Genomic DNA, 15,968 nt, shown 5'->3' on the forward strand with positions numbered 1-15,968 from the left:
CATGGTGTCATGTTTTGAGTGCTTTGGCATATTTGAAATGGGCATAAAGGAAGACAATATTGAATCTGTTCAAGATCAGAGTATGGAGGCTGCCTGAACTGCAGAAACCCCCCAGTACAGCTGCATGAGGTGATGATAATGTTTAATTGTTAACTTGTCTGTGGACTTCAATATTCTGTGTTTAACTGCTGCTGTTTTTGACAGGGCAAGAAAGATGTTGCGCAAATTTTCAACAACATTCTCAGAAGACAAATTGGTACAAGAACTCCCACAGTTGAATACATCTGCACTCAGCAGAATATCTTATTCATGCTATTAAAAGGGTAGGTGCACTCTGAAGCACAAACACAGTTTTACCTGAAGTAAAGGCTTTTTAAATGCATGGAGAAGCAGTGAGTTCTGACATGCTTGTTCTTCCTTTGCAATATGCTTGGTTTTATTTTCTTTTTCCTTGGTTTTGAGGTCTGTAATTCCCCTAAGTGAAGGAAAATTTAGGAAATAGAACACCAGCCATCTACTTTTGCATGAAATATAACTGAAAATTGAGAACTGTTGGTACTCTGAAATACTCTTACTGGGCTAATAAGATGTCTTCTTTTCAGTATACTGTTTAAGCCCTGTTTAAACTAGTCTCTTGTGAACTTATCAAGAGTTGAAGGCTGTTCTTTTTCCTTTTAACCACAGTAATTTCCAGTTTGCTGGCCTATCTTAGACTTCTTATTCATAGTGATTTATATTGCTGTATTGACACAAACACACCAACACAAACCGACCAAAAAAAGAATGATTTGAGGCATATTGTGCTTTCCAGACAACTGTTTCTTGCTCTCTTCTTGTAAGATCTGGTGTGCTGGTTATTGGAGGGTCATGCCATACTGAATACATGTAGAGCTGCAGCTCTCAAACATGAAAGCAGAAAATAATTGCTTGCATTTCTAGTAACGTTAATTTAAAAAGTTCTGAAAATTGCAATTCCACTGTTTTATTTTGGGACAGACAAGCTCATCAAACATTAATAATTAAAAAAAATAGAGCTATTTATAATTCTGGCTACAGCAGCTGGCTAAGTTTGCTGTAGTTGGGGAGTACTTAGTCCATCTACTGGGGTGACTCAAGGGTGTATGAAAGGACCACTCATCTCAGTGGGATATTTGCCTGTTGGTAGCATTACTTGCCTATTATGTCATTTAAATGTTAGAGGGACAAAAAATATTGATTGTGGCATAATGCAAAAAGTATTCTTGATTCAGTGCTTCTTCAGAGTAATTTACTAAAGAACGCAAAGATACCTTAGGTGCAGAGAGATAAAACTGTTTTTTCAACGTGTTCGCATTGGTAAGCGGTTAATGAGGGCTGCAGCACATTGGTGCTCAGTGCTTTTAGGCTGTGTCGTCACTCTTCAAAGAGCTTTATTCTCACAGGGGTTATTGAAACTGATATTTATAAGTCAGGATGTTTGAAATGGGCATTTAGCAACTTATATGTTCCATCTGGTATCCAACTGAGACAAATTTATGTAAATTTAAACTGTGGCATGAATTGCAAACAGTTCAGTAGGTTCTAAATCTCTATGACAGGTTGGATGAGAGAGTATTGGAGGATTTAATGAAATTATTTCAATTTTTTTATAGGGTAATATACTTAATGCTCAGTATGCACAGTGATACTTTTCTCCTGAAATTTTGGGGAATTTCAATTAGCTGCCACTGGTTTAGGAGAGAGGATTCTGGAGGTGTAAGGCAAGCAGGCGTGTGAGAGGCTGTGACTGCTCCAGAAGCTGGAACCCCATGATGTGAAGCACAGCCAGTGGTGCTGAGAAACGATTAAATGAAAGAGGAGATGTGAATTTATGTCCAGTGTTGTTAACCCCACATGCTCATATGGAAAGTTTTATGTAAATTGCTGTCATGTTTAAGCGAGCAGCTTTCATGGCAAATCATTTACTGCTTTTCCAGATGTCTGCAATCCCACCAATATGGAACACAAAAACTGATTTTGAGAGCAAAGAAAGTATTTTTATTTAGTCTTGTTTCCCAGTTTGTGGAAGCCCTTTGAATTGGCTATAATTGTAACTGGCAGCTATTTCAGCAATATTTTGTAGCAGCATTTAAAAATGGAGTTTAATGCAGGAATAAATACCTCTAATTTTTATGGGTTTGTTTATTTGATAGTACTGAACACTGTAATTAGCAATGTTATTCTGCAGTACTAATTCCTGAAAGTTTATAAATGTATAAAGAATCTTTGTTGGGTTTTTTAAATAGGTACGAATCTCCAGAAATTGCTCTAAATTGTGGGATAATGCTCAGAGAATGCATCCGGCATGAGCCACTAGCTAAAATCATCTTGTGGTCAGAACAATTCTACGACTTCTTCAGATACGTGGAAATGTCGACGTTTGACATCGCTTCTGATGCATTCGCCACCTTCAAGGTAATTTCCTCACTACCTTGGAATTGTTGCTTCTGTACTTCTCTGCTTTGTGAACCCACTGCTGTGGGTGATGTTCTTGGCAAAACAAGCCTTGGGAGAGGGGAAGAAAACAGGTGTGATGCAGATGGGTAAGCTGGACGCTGTTCTTCCTTATTTCTCAGAATGCAAGCCACACATGTAAATACGTATTTTATATTTGCTCCCCAAAGTTCTGTTCTGGAGAGTAAGCTGTATCATGCATTACCTGAATGCAGGTTTACTCCCATGCCAGGGGTTTTAAATCTGTGTCTGCAGCTCCTCCTGAGGATATTCAATGCTGTTGCTTTGTCTGGGGACGTTTTCCGTGGCCCAATTTTTGTGTCCATAAAACAATGAGTTATGGGGACCATAAGCATAATATTAATCAGTATTAAATGGTGGGTCTTGACCTTGGTTGTATGTAGCTGTGTGCAGAGTATAGCCTTGATCCATAAATAGCAGTCTTCAGTGATAATTTCACAGGCTGTTTCTTTGTGAATTAAAGTAACTCATCACAGATCAAGTGATGCCACGATCCTGAGCAGTGTCCAGGTAATTGCATTCATGTCCTTAATTAGTGTGTTTCATGAAATAGCAGAATTTTGGATTAAATGTCTTATGTGTGTGCGAATGTCTTTGAGCTGTTTAAATCCTTACGGTGACAGTGCTGGGTTTGTGCTTTTTTACAGGATTTGCTTACAAGACACAAGTTGTTAAGTGCAGAATTTTTGGAACAACATTACGATAGGGTGAGCAGACACCTTTTCATATTTAGAGCTCTCTGGTGCTGTGTATCTTATTTGAAGAAATTGGTGGGTTTATTCCTTGTTTAGCTCTGATTTTGGGGATTTCCACACAATATTAAGTCAACTGAACTTCGGGTTCGGTTTCACCCCCTAATGCTAAAATAGAGAGTGTTGGAGAGTTTCATTTATCCAACATTTTCAGTGACATGACTTCAATCCTTTTGCCTTTCAACACATTATTCAGAACCAGTTCCACAAAGATATTTAAGTGTTTAAATCGTATGCTGATAAAACTCCCAGACTTACCAGACAAAAAAGAAAACAAACAAACAAAAACCCCAAAACCAAAAAAAAAACAAACAAAAAAAACCAAACAAAAAACCCCCAAAAAACCCCCAAAAAACCAAAACCAACAAACAGACTTGGACTCACATTGATATTTTTAAAAGTTTGTATCCAGACATGTTCACTAAAGCACAAATATCTCCTCTGAGTGACTCAGTTTTAAACAGGAGACAAAAAATTATTATTCCCTTTTTGACTACTTGCTTTAGCCCTGAAATATCTACTGAATAATGCTTTAGACACTGTTTGGGAACCAGTTAAGAGGCTCTGAGAAATCAGATGTGTAGAGCTGATACTTAGCTGACCTCTTAATCTCCTTCAGAGCAAAGTTCTTCTTGCTGTGAAATCATATCTGAAACAGTAAGAGATTTTGACCAATGTATTTCTAAAAAAAGTAACAGTGAAACTGTATTTAACAGTGTTACAGCTTTGAAACAGACTACTCCTGAGTAATAAAACTTGACAATATTAAAAAAACTAAAGAGTGTGCAAGGTAAATGTTTATTTTAATCCTGCCTGACTCAGTGATGTCATCACGTTTTGACACACTGACTGGCAACTCCGATTGGTCACTTTGGCGTTTGTTAAGCCCTGCACAAATTTAAAAATTAGTTTGATCTGGTGAGTGCAAGGCATCCCAAGTCTTACACTGAGTGTGGTCCTGTGGGAGCCAGGTCTGGCTTCTCCTCCAGAGGGAGCCCGTGCCGTGCTTTCCAGGGTATCCCTGGGAATCTGGGAACTGGGGAGCCGTGCCCAGGGCAGGAGCTCTCACCTCAAACATCCCCTCATCCCGACCCTCTGCCGACAGGATTGCTCACAGCTCCTTCCAGCCTGGCCTTGGACACTTCAGGGATAGGGCAGCCACAGCTTCTCTGGACAACCTATTTCTAAAAGGAATAATGAGGAAACTCCTTCTACTTCCCTGTAATCTAAACATTAAAGTGTCTTGAAAGAGTAAATACGTATTTTATAAAGCTTATTCAATGTTTAACTTTGTATATACTGTAAAAGTGTAAGTAGTGGCAATGTAGTGATTTACAGGAATCTACTGAGATTTGAGATTTAATTTGGTTTTGTTAGGGATTTGCATCTCCTCCACTTTGTTGCAATAATTTGGAAGAAGATGCCTATGACATGTGAAATCCTAACCCTTCTCTTTATTCTGTGTTTAGTTCTTCAGTGAATATGAGAAGTTACTTCATTCAGAAAATTATGTGACAAAGAGACAGTCACTTAAGGTAAGGCAATTTTATTTTCTTTTAAATGCAAAGAGATTCCCTTTATTTTCCAGGTGAGTTAACTTTATTTGAAATGGTTTCTGTAACAGCCTTGAATAGTATTTATTATAATTCTCTGTACATTTTAATTCTTGGGATCAGCTATATTTTTAGGCCAGTTCTTACATTATTTAGTGTCCAGCACAGACCAAAGTAATTTCTCTCCCTGTGAAGAAATTGCTCCTCAGGTTTCTTTATTTTTGTAGATTTTTTTCCCTTCAACAATTCTGGTTACATTTAAATAATTTAACAAAGATTCATGTGATATGCCTAAAGCGATACTGATCTTACAGTCAAGGAGGTAAGAAATAGTGAACATAAATGTAATACAGAGCTTGCAGCAAAGGTGATCCTTCTGGGGAAAATCCTGTAAAACCCTTTAGGTAGCAAAAGAAATGTCAGTATTTCATTTGATGTACTAACCTGTTTTACTGAGTTTTTGAGGTTTTTTTAAAGGCATTCTTTCTATGCTGAATGGCTTCTATATAAGTGAAAAAAAATGAAGTCATGGGGGAAAAAATGAAAGACTTCTCTTTCCTTTTCAATTCATAACAAGGCAGAACAAGTGTGATTTTTCACTTCTGAGGAAAAGGAGAAACTGTGTTGTTGAAATAAGGGGAAAATGCACTTTGAAATTTAGGGCACTTAGTTCTCTTGTTACTCTATCTACTGACCACTGGTACTGCATCACAGAGCACCACACCACTTCGGGGGGTTTGAAAGCATTTATAAACAAGTTGATTCTTATGAACAGTGTTAGTAATTTTTTCATTTGGGCTTCTTTTCTGCCTTCAGCTTCTTGGTGAATTGTTACTGGACAGACACAACTTCACAATTATGACGAAGTACATCAGTAAACCTGAAAATCTCAAACTAATGATGAACCTTCTACGAGACAAGAGTCGTAACATTCAGTTTGAGGCCTTCCATGTGTTCAAGGTATGTTACAAAACCCCACCAGGAAACAGAAGGAATCCGACCAGAAGTTGTTTAATGGACTAAACTGCTTAGTTGAGCCTAAATGGAGCTTATCTTAATGTCTGCTAAGTGATTAAATAAAGGGAGCACTGATGTTTGCTTTATTATGATTCATCTTGACAAGTAGATATCTTGGTTATCTTTTGAAAACCGTTTAGAAACCACTTAGGGACTTCATGTGATTGTCGGAGTAATGTCTCCTAGAATCCTTTGAAATTAAATGGAGTAAGATAAGGAGGAATGCATGATTCCATATAAAATCATGGGGTTCAAAAGTGGCTTTATCACACTGTGTGATCTCTGAAGGACAGCAGTATTTCAGTCAGGTCACCTGAATTGTAATTTGAACATTATAACAGATGGCCTCTGACTTGGCAGCAGACAGGCAGCAAGAGTTATAGCTTGAGGTCTAAAACTTTGCAGTGAAGTGTGAGATACCCATCAGATGCTGCACATGATATGAAACCATAAATTTGCTATAGAATTTAACCATGAAGTGGTTTCTGCAGAGGCTGTTGTGGCTGGTCACCTCCCACAGACTAAATTTACTTGGGCACTGCTGTTCAGCTTATGTCTCGATTAAAAAAAAGTAATTTTATTTAAGAACTTGGCATTTACCCCATTGTTCTTTTCTGTGGGATGCTGTTTTAATTTATCATCATCAGTATTTTGTTAGATAATTTTTTTTTTTTTTAACTTAACCTCCTGTTTCTTGCTGTTGTGCTCAATGCCTTTTATTTTCTTGCAGGTGTTTGTAGCCAATCCTAACAAGACACAGCCTATATTAGACATCCTTCTAAAGAACCAGACCAAACTTATTGAGTTCCTCAGCAAGTTTCAGAATGACAGGACCGAGGATGAACAATTTAATGATGAGAAGACCTATTTAGTTAAACAGATCAGGGATTTGAAGAGACCAGCGCAGCAAGAAGCTTAAACTCCAATAAACCTTTAAAATATTAAACCCAAATTCAGCATTTGCTGTTAGATATTCAGCATCAGGCACTCTTATCGATTCATGAGGAACATTACTGCTAATCTGCTGTTCAGTGAACGGTTTTTGTTTTTCTCTTTTCATTTTTAGTCCAAGTTGAGAAACATAGCTGCTGCTTTCTTGCACAATGTGGACTTTCTTGATATTTGTGTCATTTCAGAATTCAAAGACACTGCTTGTTTTAGGAGTCCTGAAAAGAAAGATTCTAGGTTCGTGAAAGCAAACATATAGATACTAGTTTGGTCTAGGAGAGAAGGTATTCATGTAGTTAAGTAACAGGTTGCATGCTTGCAAATCTGAATAAATCTGTATGTTTGCACTTACCTTGTTTGAGATAATGAGCACAATGTGACCTGTGCATACCTGGCACCATAGTATAAGATTATATGCCTTGATTAAAAAAAAAAAATGTGCAGTGCTTTATTTGTAATCAAAGGGGAAATGTATCTAAGATGTGAGCTTATTGGGATAAACAGTTGTCTTGCAAATAAACTGATACTGAAACTTAGCAACTTTTAAAAGAGTGAAATCTCAAGGTTCATAAGGAAAATGTATATATGCCTTTCACTGCTTTATAGAATTTTTTTCGACATGATTTGATTTTTCTGAGACTTGACTTGTAAACTTGGAAATATGTTCTAAGGGGTTTTGTTAATTTTACTTTAAAGGTTTTTCAGATAGTAGACCTAGCAGTGACATTTTGCATTTCATTTCAACAATGCTTGCTGGTTTCTTTTGTATATAACTCCTAGGCTGCTCATTTCTTTAAAATATGATTTAATTTGTACAGCAGAGGAATGTTATTGTATTAGTCTGTAACTATTACCTAATATTGAGTTTTGCAAAATGAATGCTCATGTGTAATTGAATACTTCAGATCACATGGAAATGCTGATTTAACAATCTTAAGTACTGCAGCATTTAAAAGGAAACAAAAACCCAAACCCAAACAAATTCTTTGTATTCATTTATCTAATGAGGTGCCATCAATTAGGGTAGGCTGAAACAGAGAACTGGAACCCTTTCTACTACATTCTTACGAGATAATATTGGCCTTATTTAATTAAACCAGCATTGTGCTCACCAGCTCTGCAAATGGCAAGGATTATGCTAAATTAATATTGATTCCTGTGACTTCTGGGGAGCCTGCAGTGCATCATTTCTCACAGTCAATAACTCAGTACAATAGTTGTGTGAGTGACTTAATTCCCTCCGACCTCAAGAAACAATTTCATAGCTGTCCTAGGATAACAAAATGATCTAATTTTTTGTTGATTTTCTTCTTTAATGCTGCAAACTATCAGTATTTATAAAAACAGAAAACCCAACTGACTTTGCACCATGTTTTTTGTTACTGTGACCATACAAAAGGAATCTACTAAATATATCTAAATGATGTTATTAAAATTGTATCTATCCATCATGTAGTAACGCTAAGATCACAACCAAGCAAAAACTCGTGGATTGGGGTCTGAAAGTTCCAATTCTGCATGACTGAATGATTGCAAATGCTACAGAAAACGTTTGTTGCTTCCTGTCCTCTTCCCATTTGAAATATTTCGCAATCAGTGACGTTTGAGCTGATTTGAAAGCCTTCACCAGGGAAATCTGAGAGCTCCAAAAAATTGAGTGTTTTCCCTCGGTTATTTAAAACTGCTCATGACATTAAAATTGGTCTTTTAAAGGTTCTTGACATGTCCTTTGCAAACAGAATCATTTTGCTTACAGGAAAGAAAAGAGCTGACTCTTCCCGGAGATTGGCACTGAGGTGGTGTTGTAGTTCAGTACTAACAGTCTGTTATATTTTGGTTTATCATAGCTTAGTGGAGGAAAACATTATTTGCCGAGTTACTCACGATAACATGTAAGGCTTCCTCTTTAGAAAGACGTAGACGTGCTAAAGATTTCTATGTGTAAAGAAGTGAAAACATTTGGACTGGGATAGAGGTTTCTCTCTATTAGGCCTTGGAATCAATGGCTATGGTGACTTTTTTAATATGTGGAAATATTTGAATGTTGGCTTTCGAAAAGAAGTTGTATTTAAATTAAAGCTCCTTCGATGTGCTGTTCATATTAAAAAACTTGTTCTGGAAGTGGTTTCTTATCTGCTTGAAGGCTTAAGGGTATTACTAAAACATATTTAAATGCAAGCGGTTTTTCGTTTGGCGCTTTTTTTTTTTTTTTTTTTTTTTTTTTTTTTTTTTTTTTTTTAATAAGAGATGTATACAATTGTAATTCTATTTCCGTGGTAGCATTTCATTTCTCCTGAGGAAAATGCATTTCGTATCCAAAAAAATCTGGCTGGCCCCATAATTTAAATTAAAATAAAATTTTGAAGAAAAATGTGTGTTCTTTACTGTGTTAACTGAAGAGATCAGTTTCTTGTCGATGTGTATCAGGTCTCCCTTATTGCCTTAGAGTGGCTCAGTTTTCTCCCTTTTAAATATGATATCATTTTAAGTCATGAAAACTCTGGCTTGCACAAACATTTTTAAAGAATTAAGACAAAGTGCTGTATTAGACATGCAGTCAATTTTAATTAATTGTTGGTAGCCTCCCTTGCCTCGTTGTATTATTATTGCTGATTCTATTTCTTTTTGGCCAAAGGCAAAGAGGAGATGCTATTTCCTGCATCGTGGCTGCAGACAGGACCTGATAAGGTTGGTTGATGAATTTTTGGCCCTTCACTTCTCTCTGATTTTCAGGAGCTGAGTCTGTAATTGGTCACCGGGGTCTCCTCACTGCCTTGGAGCTGCTGTCACAGGTAACACCCAGCTGATGCAGTGTGGAAAGCATCAGGAGAGTGTTATGTTTTAAACAACATGCAGGAGCTTTTGATGCAGATTCTGCAGATGGTTTTGTTCAGCAATACGACTGATCAAAAAGTTGCCCTTCAGGAACATACTTACTTTGCAGACAGAAATATTTGGTCTGTGATAGCCCCCACTAGAGACACACCTGTCTGAACCTCTGTAGGAAATGTTAGCATTTCTCTAACTCACAGACAGGAAGATCGCAGATTACAGGGGGAGGGAGTAATTTGTACTGGTAGTCAGACAAATGGCAAGTTTTAATTGAGTGGACAAACTGGGCACTTGACAAGGTGTTTGAAACAGTCCTGGTGGGAGGACGCACACAAAATGCAAGGAGGTGTTGCCCTGACTTCTTTAAATTTGCTTTCTCCACAGATCTGATCAGCAGGATGTGCCTTCTGAGCTGCCACCTCCAGGTGCCCCAGCAGGAGCTGTGCTTGGAGCTGTGAGACCAGCTTCTGGACAAAGCTGCTTTCAGTAAGTCTTCCTCTGTTCATGGCCTGCCAGGTCATCCCCTGCAGGCAACTTCATCAGCTTTCCTTCTGCTTCTTCCCCCTTTTTCCCCTCTTTGTTTTAGACTTTTGCTGGTTGCTGTGTTATTTCCCTGTCTGTGCTGCTTTTCTTCTCATGGCAGTTCACTGGTGCCATCTCTTGGGGTGCAGTGCCTTTATTTTCTGTCACCTTTGTGGTTATTTCTCATGATACATCTGTATTCCTTTCTCCAAAGGTTTTGGCCTTTGTCAAGCATTTTTAAGTGCTGCTTCTTTTAGCTTTCCAGCACATTGCAATTCAAGGTGATGGTTAATATCATAATGAGGAAGACATTACCCCGTTCTTTTACATGTTACCTCTTTAAATCAGTGTTCAGCTTAATTTGTTCACACTGAATTTGAGAAGAGTTGTTTCTGGCATATATCATCTGTATTTATAAGTGTACCAGGATAGATCCAGTTTAAATTCCACATGACCAGAGGCAGTCAAAACATCCAAAAAGCCACAACCTAGAAAAAAAGCTGAAAGGAGTGAGCAGTGATCTGCATCAGTATATTGTATTCTTTGAAGGAAATTGGCTATTTCATGAGAGAATAATGATGGAGAGAGACTACTTGCAAGAGTATGGAGTGACAGGACAAAGGGGAATAGCTTTAAACTGAGAGAGGGCAAGTTTGGATTAGATAGCAAGAAGAAATTTTTTACTGTAAGGGTGGTGAGGCAGTGGAACAGGTTGCCCAGAGAAGTTGTGGATGCCCCATCCCTGGACTAATGGAAGGTGTCCCTGCCCATGTGGGGGGCTGGAATGAGATGATCTTTAAAGTCCCTTCCAACCCAAACCATTCTATGATCCTGTGTTCTGCTTCCTATTTTGAAATATCTGTTGATGCACCTCTGTTTAAAAAATGCCACCACAAAACCCCAAGTTATACAGCCAAGATAGATTTTTCGTGAGTGTTGTATTTGCAACAAAAAATAAAGGCAAGCTCTTTTTCAGAGGACTCCTACTGGAGATTCTGATTTGCACAAGTATGGATATTTTGTTTCCTTGCTCAGAAATGCCCTGGCCGGAACTGACACTCACTTTCCATAATGGGACCCTTAAGGCTAAAGATTTTCCACTGCAGGAGAGTTTTCCAGCTTTGTTGTGGTGAGGCAGTGTAATTCCAGTATGCAGGATTATGTCCACCAAGGCAGAGTATCCCACGGCTGGAGGTGACATCACCTGGGTGACACTGGCCTTAGGTGTTCTAATGTTGGCAAAACTGCAGAGTTTATCAGGAGGGCATGTTTGGAATGAAGGAACAGAAACAGTGTGCGGTACTGTAAAGGCACAATTTAGATATGCTTTAGTGGGAGTGGATATGTTTGGAAAAAACAAGATAAATGACTGCAGTTGTCTGTTCTCCTTTCCTAAAATTAAACCATCAGTAGGTGTTTCTCCATTTCTTCCCTAGCAAATTCCTTGTGCTGAGCTGTCATGGAGGATCCCATTAAGAGCTTTTTCTTCCTCTTGTGGCAACCTTTGGGAATGTGCCTCACATTCCACCAGGGAGAAACTTCGGGTAATAAAAATGTGAATGTTGCTTAACTTCTACAATTAAAAAGTGTTGAACTGAATTTAATACGCTTAGTGTTATTCAGGGATTTGAAGGAAGGGATTTGAAGGTTTGCATTTATTTGAGCATAAAAGCTGTATAGGTTTCTTAGATCTGGTTTAAGAATGCTGTATATTGTAACATTAATAACTTTGTAACTATGATTCAGGGCATCTGAATAAGGCATGCAGTGCTGAACAGTGTTTAAACAACTGAGGTGTGAGCCAGCCAAGCTTTTGGCCTCAGGTCTTTTAACAGCATCTCCAGATTGTATGGAATTACAAGAAAAAGTGTCAGTTTGAGGAATCAGACTGTAATTCAGGTTTCTGGGCATCTAGACAGATGGAGAAATACAGTCTGGAGCGACTAAAGGGTGCAAAGGTTCACCTGGCTATAAAACTTCAGATTGCAGTTGCTGAATTTCCTCACCTTCCATCTCTGGAATTACAGAGTGCTGGGTTGTGCCAGCTAATATCCAAATTACATGAAAACGGCATTTAAGGATTTACAATAATGGTCCTTTTGTAAAACATACTTTTCCCTAGAAATTGTGTTTTGAAGTAGGAGACCAGTCTCACAGACCCAGTGTACGGCAGAGCAGGGTTTTTATGTTTCTTCAGGCTGTTGGGGCAGCAGGGAAATCCTTTGGGGCTGAAGTTGGTGATGCTGCACGTGCTGCAGGTTTGAGGAGCCCTTACAACACGCAGAGCTACAGGTTAGGGCTGAGTCTTGGCTGTAAGTCATATCAGAGGGGTGTTCTAGAAGGAAAAAAAGCACAGATAAAGCACACATAGCAGGATTAGTTACAGACTTATGGAAACGTGTAAGATGAGTTCACTGGAGCTTGTGAATAGCTTGAAAATATCTATTACATAATTTGAAAGGTGATTTTTCTCACCATACTAGGTTGTAGGCCACCAGAATGTAATATATGTCATCTGCTACACACTATACAGGCAGGCTTGGAATTTTGGCTTCAGTTTATCTAATATGAAAAAAACAGGTACTTGATAAGGACCAAGGTGTGAAAAAGCTACAATGGGCAGATGCTGGAAGTGTTCTTGCTTCTTGGTATTATTTGGAAAGCAGGAACTCAGCTCTCACATTTCTAATGCCAGCCTTTCTCTTGTGTGTTCGCCAAGTTTGGGTGAAACCCGCAGGTGGAAGGAGAGAGACATGGTGACAAAAATGAAAATATTGAAATACTACACAAGTAACTCCTTACTGCTGCTTTGCAATTTTAGAAGGTTTTCTCTTTATGTCTTTGATACAAGAATAACCTAAAAGCTAACATTGGGATAATTTAAATTTTTGTGCGGAAACTTTTAAGAGAGCATTAAGTTATGAGTTACTTCTTTTTGCTGAATGTTTCTTCTGAGCAATGCTTTTTTCTGTCAGCCTTGGCTGGTGTAAATTAAATTTCCCTTGACTGCACATGGCAGGTTGCTAATCAGTAACACATGACTGCAGTGCACAGTTGGTGTCACACTTCTGGAGTGCTCTGGTGTAAGGTTCATATGGGAAAATTCAAGTAGACTAAATTCATGCCTCCAGTGAGTTATTGTCAATTTTAGACATCCCAAGTCTTATTTTACTAATAAAGGTGTGCAAAACCTAGGAATTGATAATGATTGCATGGATCTGCTGCCTGATGGTTCTTCACAGTGAGCAATAAACTCTAGTCTAGTTTTGAAAAATACCTGTCAGGCAGGTATCAGCCCAGGTGCCACATTATTGTGTGGCCTGTGGTTTTGGCTCATTCCCACCAGCTATGGAGGCTCTGCCTGCTCCCAGGAGGAGAATGCTGGCTCTGCTGCTGCTCCAGCTGCCCCTTGCTGTGGAGGCAGCTTTCTGCAGGCTCCTGGCTGACCTGATGGCTCTTACTCATCCCACAGATTAGCTTAAAACCTCCAGGAAAAAAGAGCCTGGAGCAGGATAGGGCGGTGGAGCACAGGTTCAGAAAAGATGCAGTTCTGCAGCAGAGCTGTGGTGACACAGCAGAGCAGTGAACAGCAGCTTCGTGTTCCCTGTCCTTGACTCAGGTAACTCTGTGTACTCAGCCTCATGAGCTGTGTTTGCTCTGGGGATGTAAGATGGTTTAAATCTTCTTTATCTCTTTTGCTGCTCCCACTCCTTGCTTCTGAACTTCCGAGTCTATAAAGGATATTTTCTGCACGTCTGTTTTCTATTAGTTAATATCTCTCTTACTGAGTCTGATTCTACACTTAGAAAATCCCAATCCTCTTGGCAAATCACGTCTTTCACTCCTGCCCTTCCCTTCTGATTTCTGCCAGTTGCCTTTTCAGCTCATTTTTCAAGGGGCTCTGTGTATTCTGTAATTGCATGTAAGAAGTGCAGTCATTTGTCTGATCATTTTTATTCTGGGTGTAAAGAGTTTATCATCCAGAATCATTGCTGCAAGTAATATGATTTCTTGTAGGAAATACTACTTGTATATTATCAGAAAACAGAGAACAGTAGATCCCAGGTATTGCATGTACGGGGCTCAGCACTGTCTGGCACAGGAGGATCTTGCTGGGGATGTGGAGTGGGATGGGAGCAGCAGTAGCACAGTTTGATCAGAGTGACCCTTGCTTTGAGAGGCCACAGGTTTGGTGTGTGGTTGGTGGCCAGACAGTGTTGGGAAGCCAGGTGCTCTCAATACCCACACACAGCTGTGTGGGGCACTCAGTACCTGCAGCTGATAACAGATTTATAAACCAGCCAGTGCTTTAGAAACCTCTGCTTTCAAAATGCTGCCCTGTTTGTATGAACACCCGGCTTTGGCTTTCTGGTGGCAGGGGTGGGCTCTGTCAGTGACATTTGCAATCTGGGCTGTAGGGGGGTGGCTGGGACAGTCTCCCCTGGATCTCGGGCAAGCTGGCAGGGTCAGACACTGGCAGTGTCACCCTCTGACACTGCGTGCAGCAGAGATCACATCTTTGGTTCCCATTCTCTCAGTCGGTTAGTTCTGAAAGACTTCCTGCTGCAGCTGTTCGATGCACTGTGCTGCCACCAGCAGTGACAGGTGTCAGAGGGACCTCTGCCCCTCGTGCCCCTGTTCAGACTGACCCTTGGAATTTCCATGCAGCACCGGTGCATCAGCCAGACCCTGCTTCCCTGCAGTGCTGTCTGCCTGATTGATCAGCCCTCTCAGGGACAGAAAAGGCAATTGCAAATCCAATCGCATTTGAGTTGGTACAACAGAGGGACAAATGAGCTCCAAAAGTTACCCGGTGTCTTCATGGCCCGACACAAAAGCTGTTCCCAGAACTGGCCTGCAGCCTCTCCTGGAGAGCACTGGGGTATGATAGCTGTGTCACTGTTACCTGCTGCTTCATAGAAACTCACATTGTGCCTACATGTCCACACCTCTCCAGCCTTACCCTCTGGCACAGTTTAGAGCTGTCTGGAGGCTGCTGGAAATCAGTGCTGTCCAGAAAACTCTGCTTCCTTCAGGTCCTTTCGTGTAGCTGCTGAACATCTGGACATGCGTGGTCTGCTTCTCAGAGGTCTGCAGTGTCTGCAGGGTTACGTTCATGGGACAGGAGGCTTTATTTGGAGGGGCATGAAGGAAGAAGTTCACAGATCGAGAGACAAAAGTCCAGTGACAGCCAGAATATGTTAATTTGAATGTCTTTATCTTACTGTGTGGCCTCCAACTTGTGGAGGCGGAAGGTAAGTGAGAAGATCTCTACCCAGACAGAGTACTGGTAGCTCTGATCTGAGGTTCTCCACACTTCAGAGAAGGCTCCAAAGTGGGCAGTTTTCCATTTGTTTTTGCCCCTACAGCAGCAAAGTCAAAGAACCAGATCCAGGCCATGCACTGGTTGTTCATGGTGGCATCAATTTCAGGTTTGGGATCTGGTTTCCTTGGTGTTTATCTGCATATTGTGGCCTGAGCCAGAGCCCATTGAAACAGGGAAAAAAAGATGACTGCTGGCTCAACAGTCCAGATAATTCAGATCTCAGGGCATTCCTGATGAGTACTGGGAGGTCAGAGGATGGGCCTCCCTATGGGCAAGTATGAGAGGTTGTGTGGTTTTGTTTTTAAAACAAAAAGCACAAATGAAAACCAAGCTTTGGGAGCTTTTTTCAGCTGTAGGAGGAACTTCTGCTGAAGGGGCAAAGGACTGGAGAACATCAATGGATTTGTCTCCCATTCATGTTCCTGGTGGGAAGCAGCATGGGCCCCTAGAGCTTTACATGTGATTGGTAGAGTTTGTGCCTCTGTGGGGTAAGGACAGCCAGCCAAGGAGGTGGCATGGGGAGGA

At 40.0% G+C, this 15,968-nt stretch overlaps 1 protein-coding gene across 2 annotated transcripts in view; it reads left to right on the forward strand.

Moving 5' to 3' along the window:
- Window positions 1–8,991, forward strand: part of CAB39 (calcium binding protein 39) — a 41,392-nt gene extending 32,401 nt beyond the window's left edge. For both annotated transcript variants that reach the window (XM_066193943.1, XM_066193944.1), the window contains exons 4-9: window positions 205–323; window positions 2,265–2,433; window positions 3,141–3,200; window positions 4,715–4,780; window positions 5,615–5,758; window positions 6,546–8,991. In XM_066193943.1, the coding sequence (XP_066050040.1) occupies window positions 205–323; window positions 2,265–2,433; window positions 3,141–3,200; window positions 4,715–4,780; window positions 5,615–5,758; window positions 6,546–6,734 (747 nt within the window). In that variant the 3' untranslated portion in view covers window positions 6,735–8,991. The remainder of the gene's footprint in view (window positions 1–204; window positions 324–2,264; window positions 2,434–3,140; window positions 3,201–4,714; window positions 4,781–5,614; window positions 5,759–6,545) is intronic.
- Window positions 8,992–15,968: the final 6,977 nt, after the last annotated feature.

The sequence above is a fragment of the Chamaea fasciata genome, unplaced genomic scaffold (genome assembly GCF_029207755.1).
Source record: "Chamaea fasciata isolate MVZ Bird 193981 ecotype frontalis unplaced genomic scaffold, bChaFas1.0.hap1 SCAF_11, whole genome shotgun sequence".
Taxonomy (NCBI): Eukaryota; Metazoa; Chordata; class Aves; order Passeriformes; family Sylviidae; genus Chamaea; species Chamaea fasciata.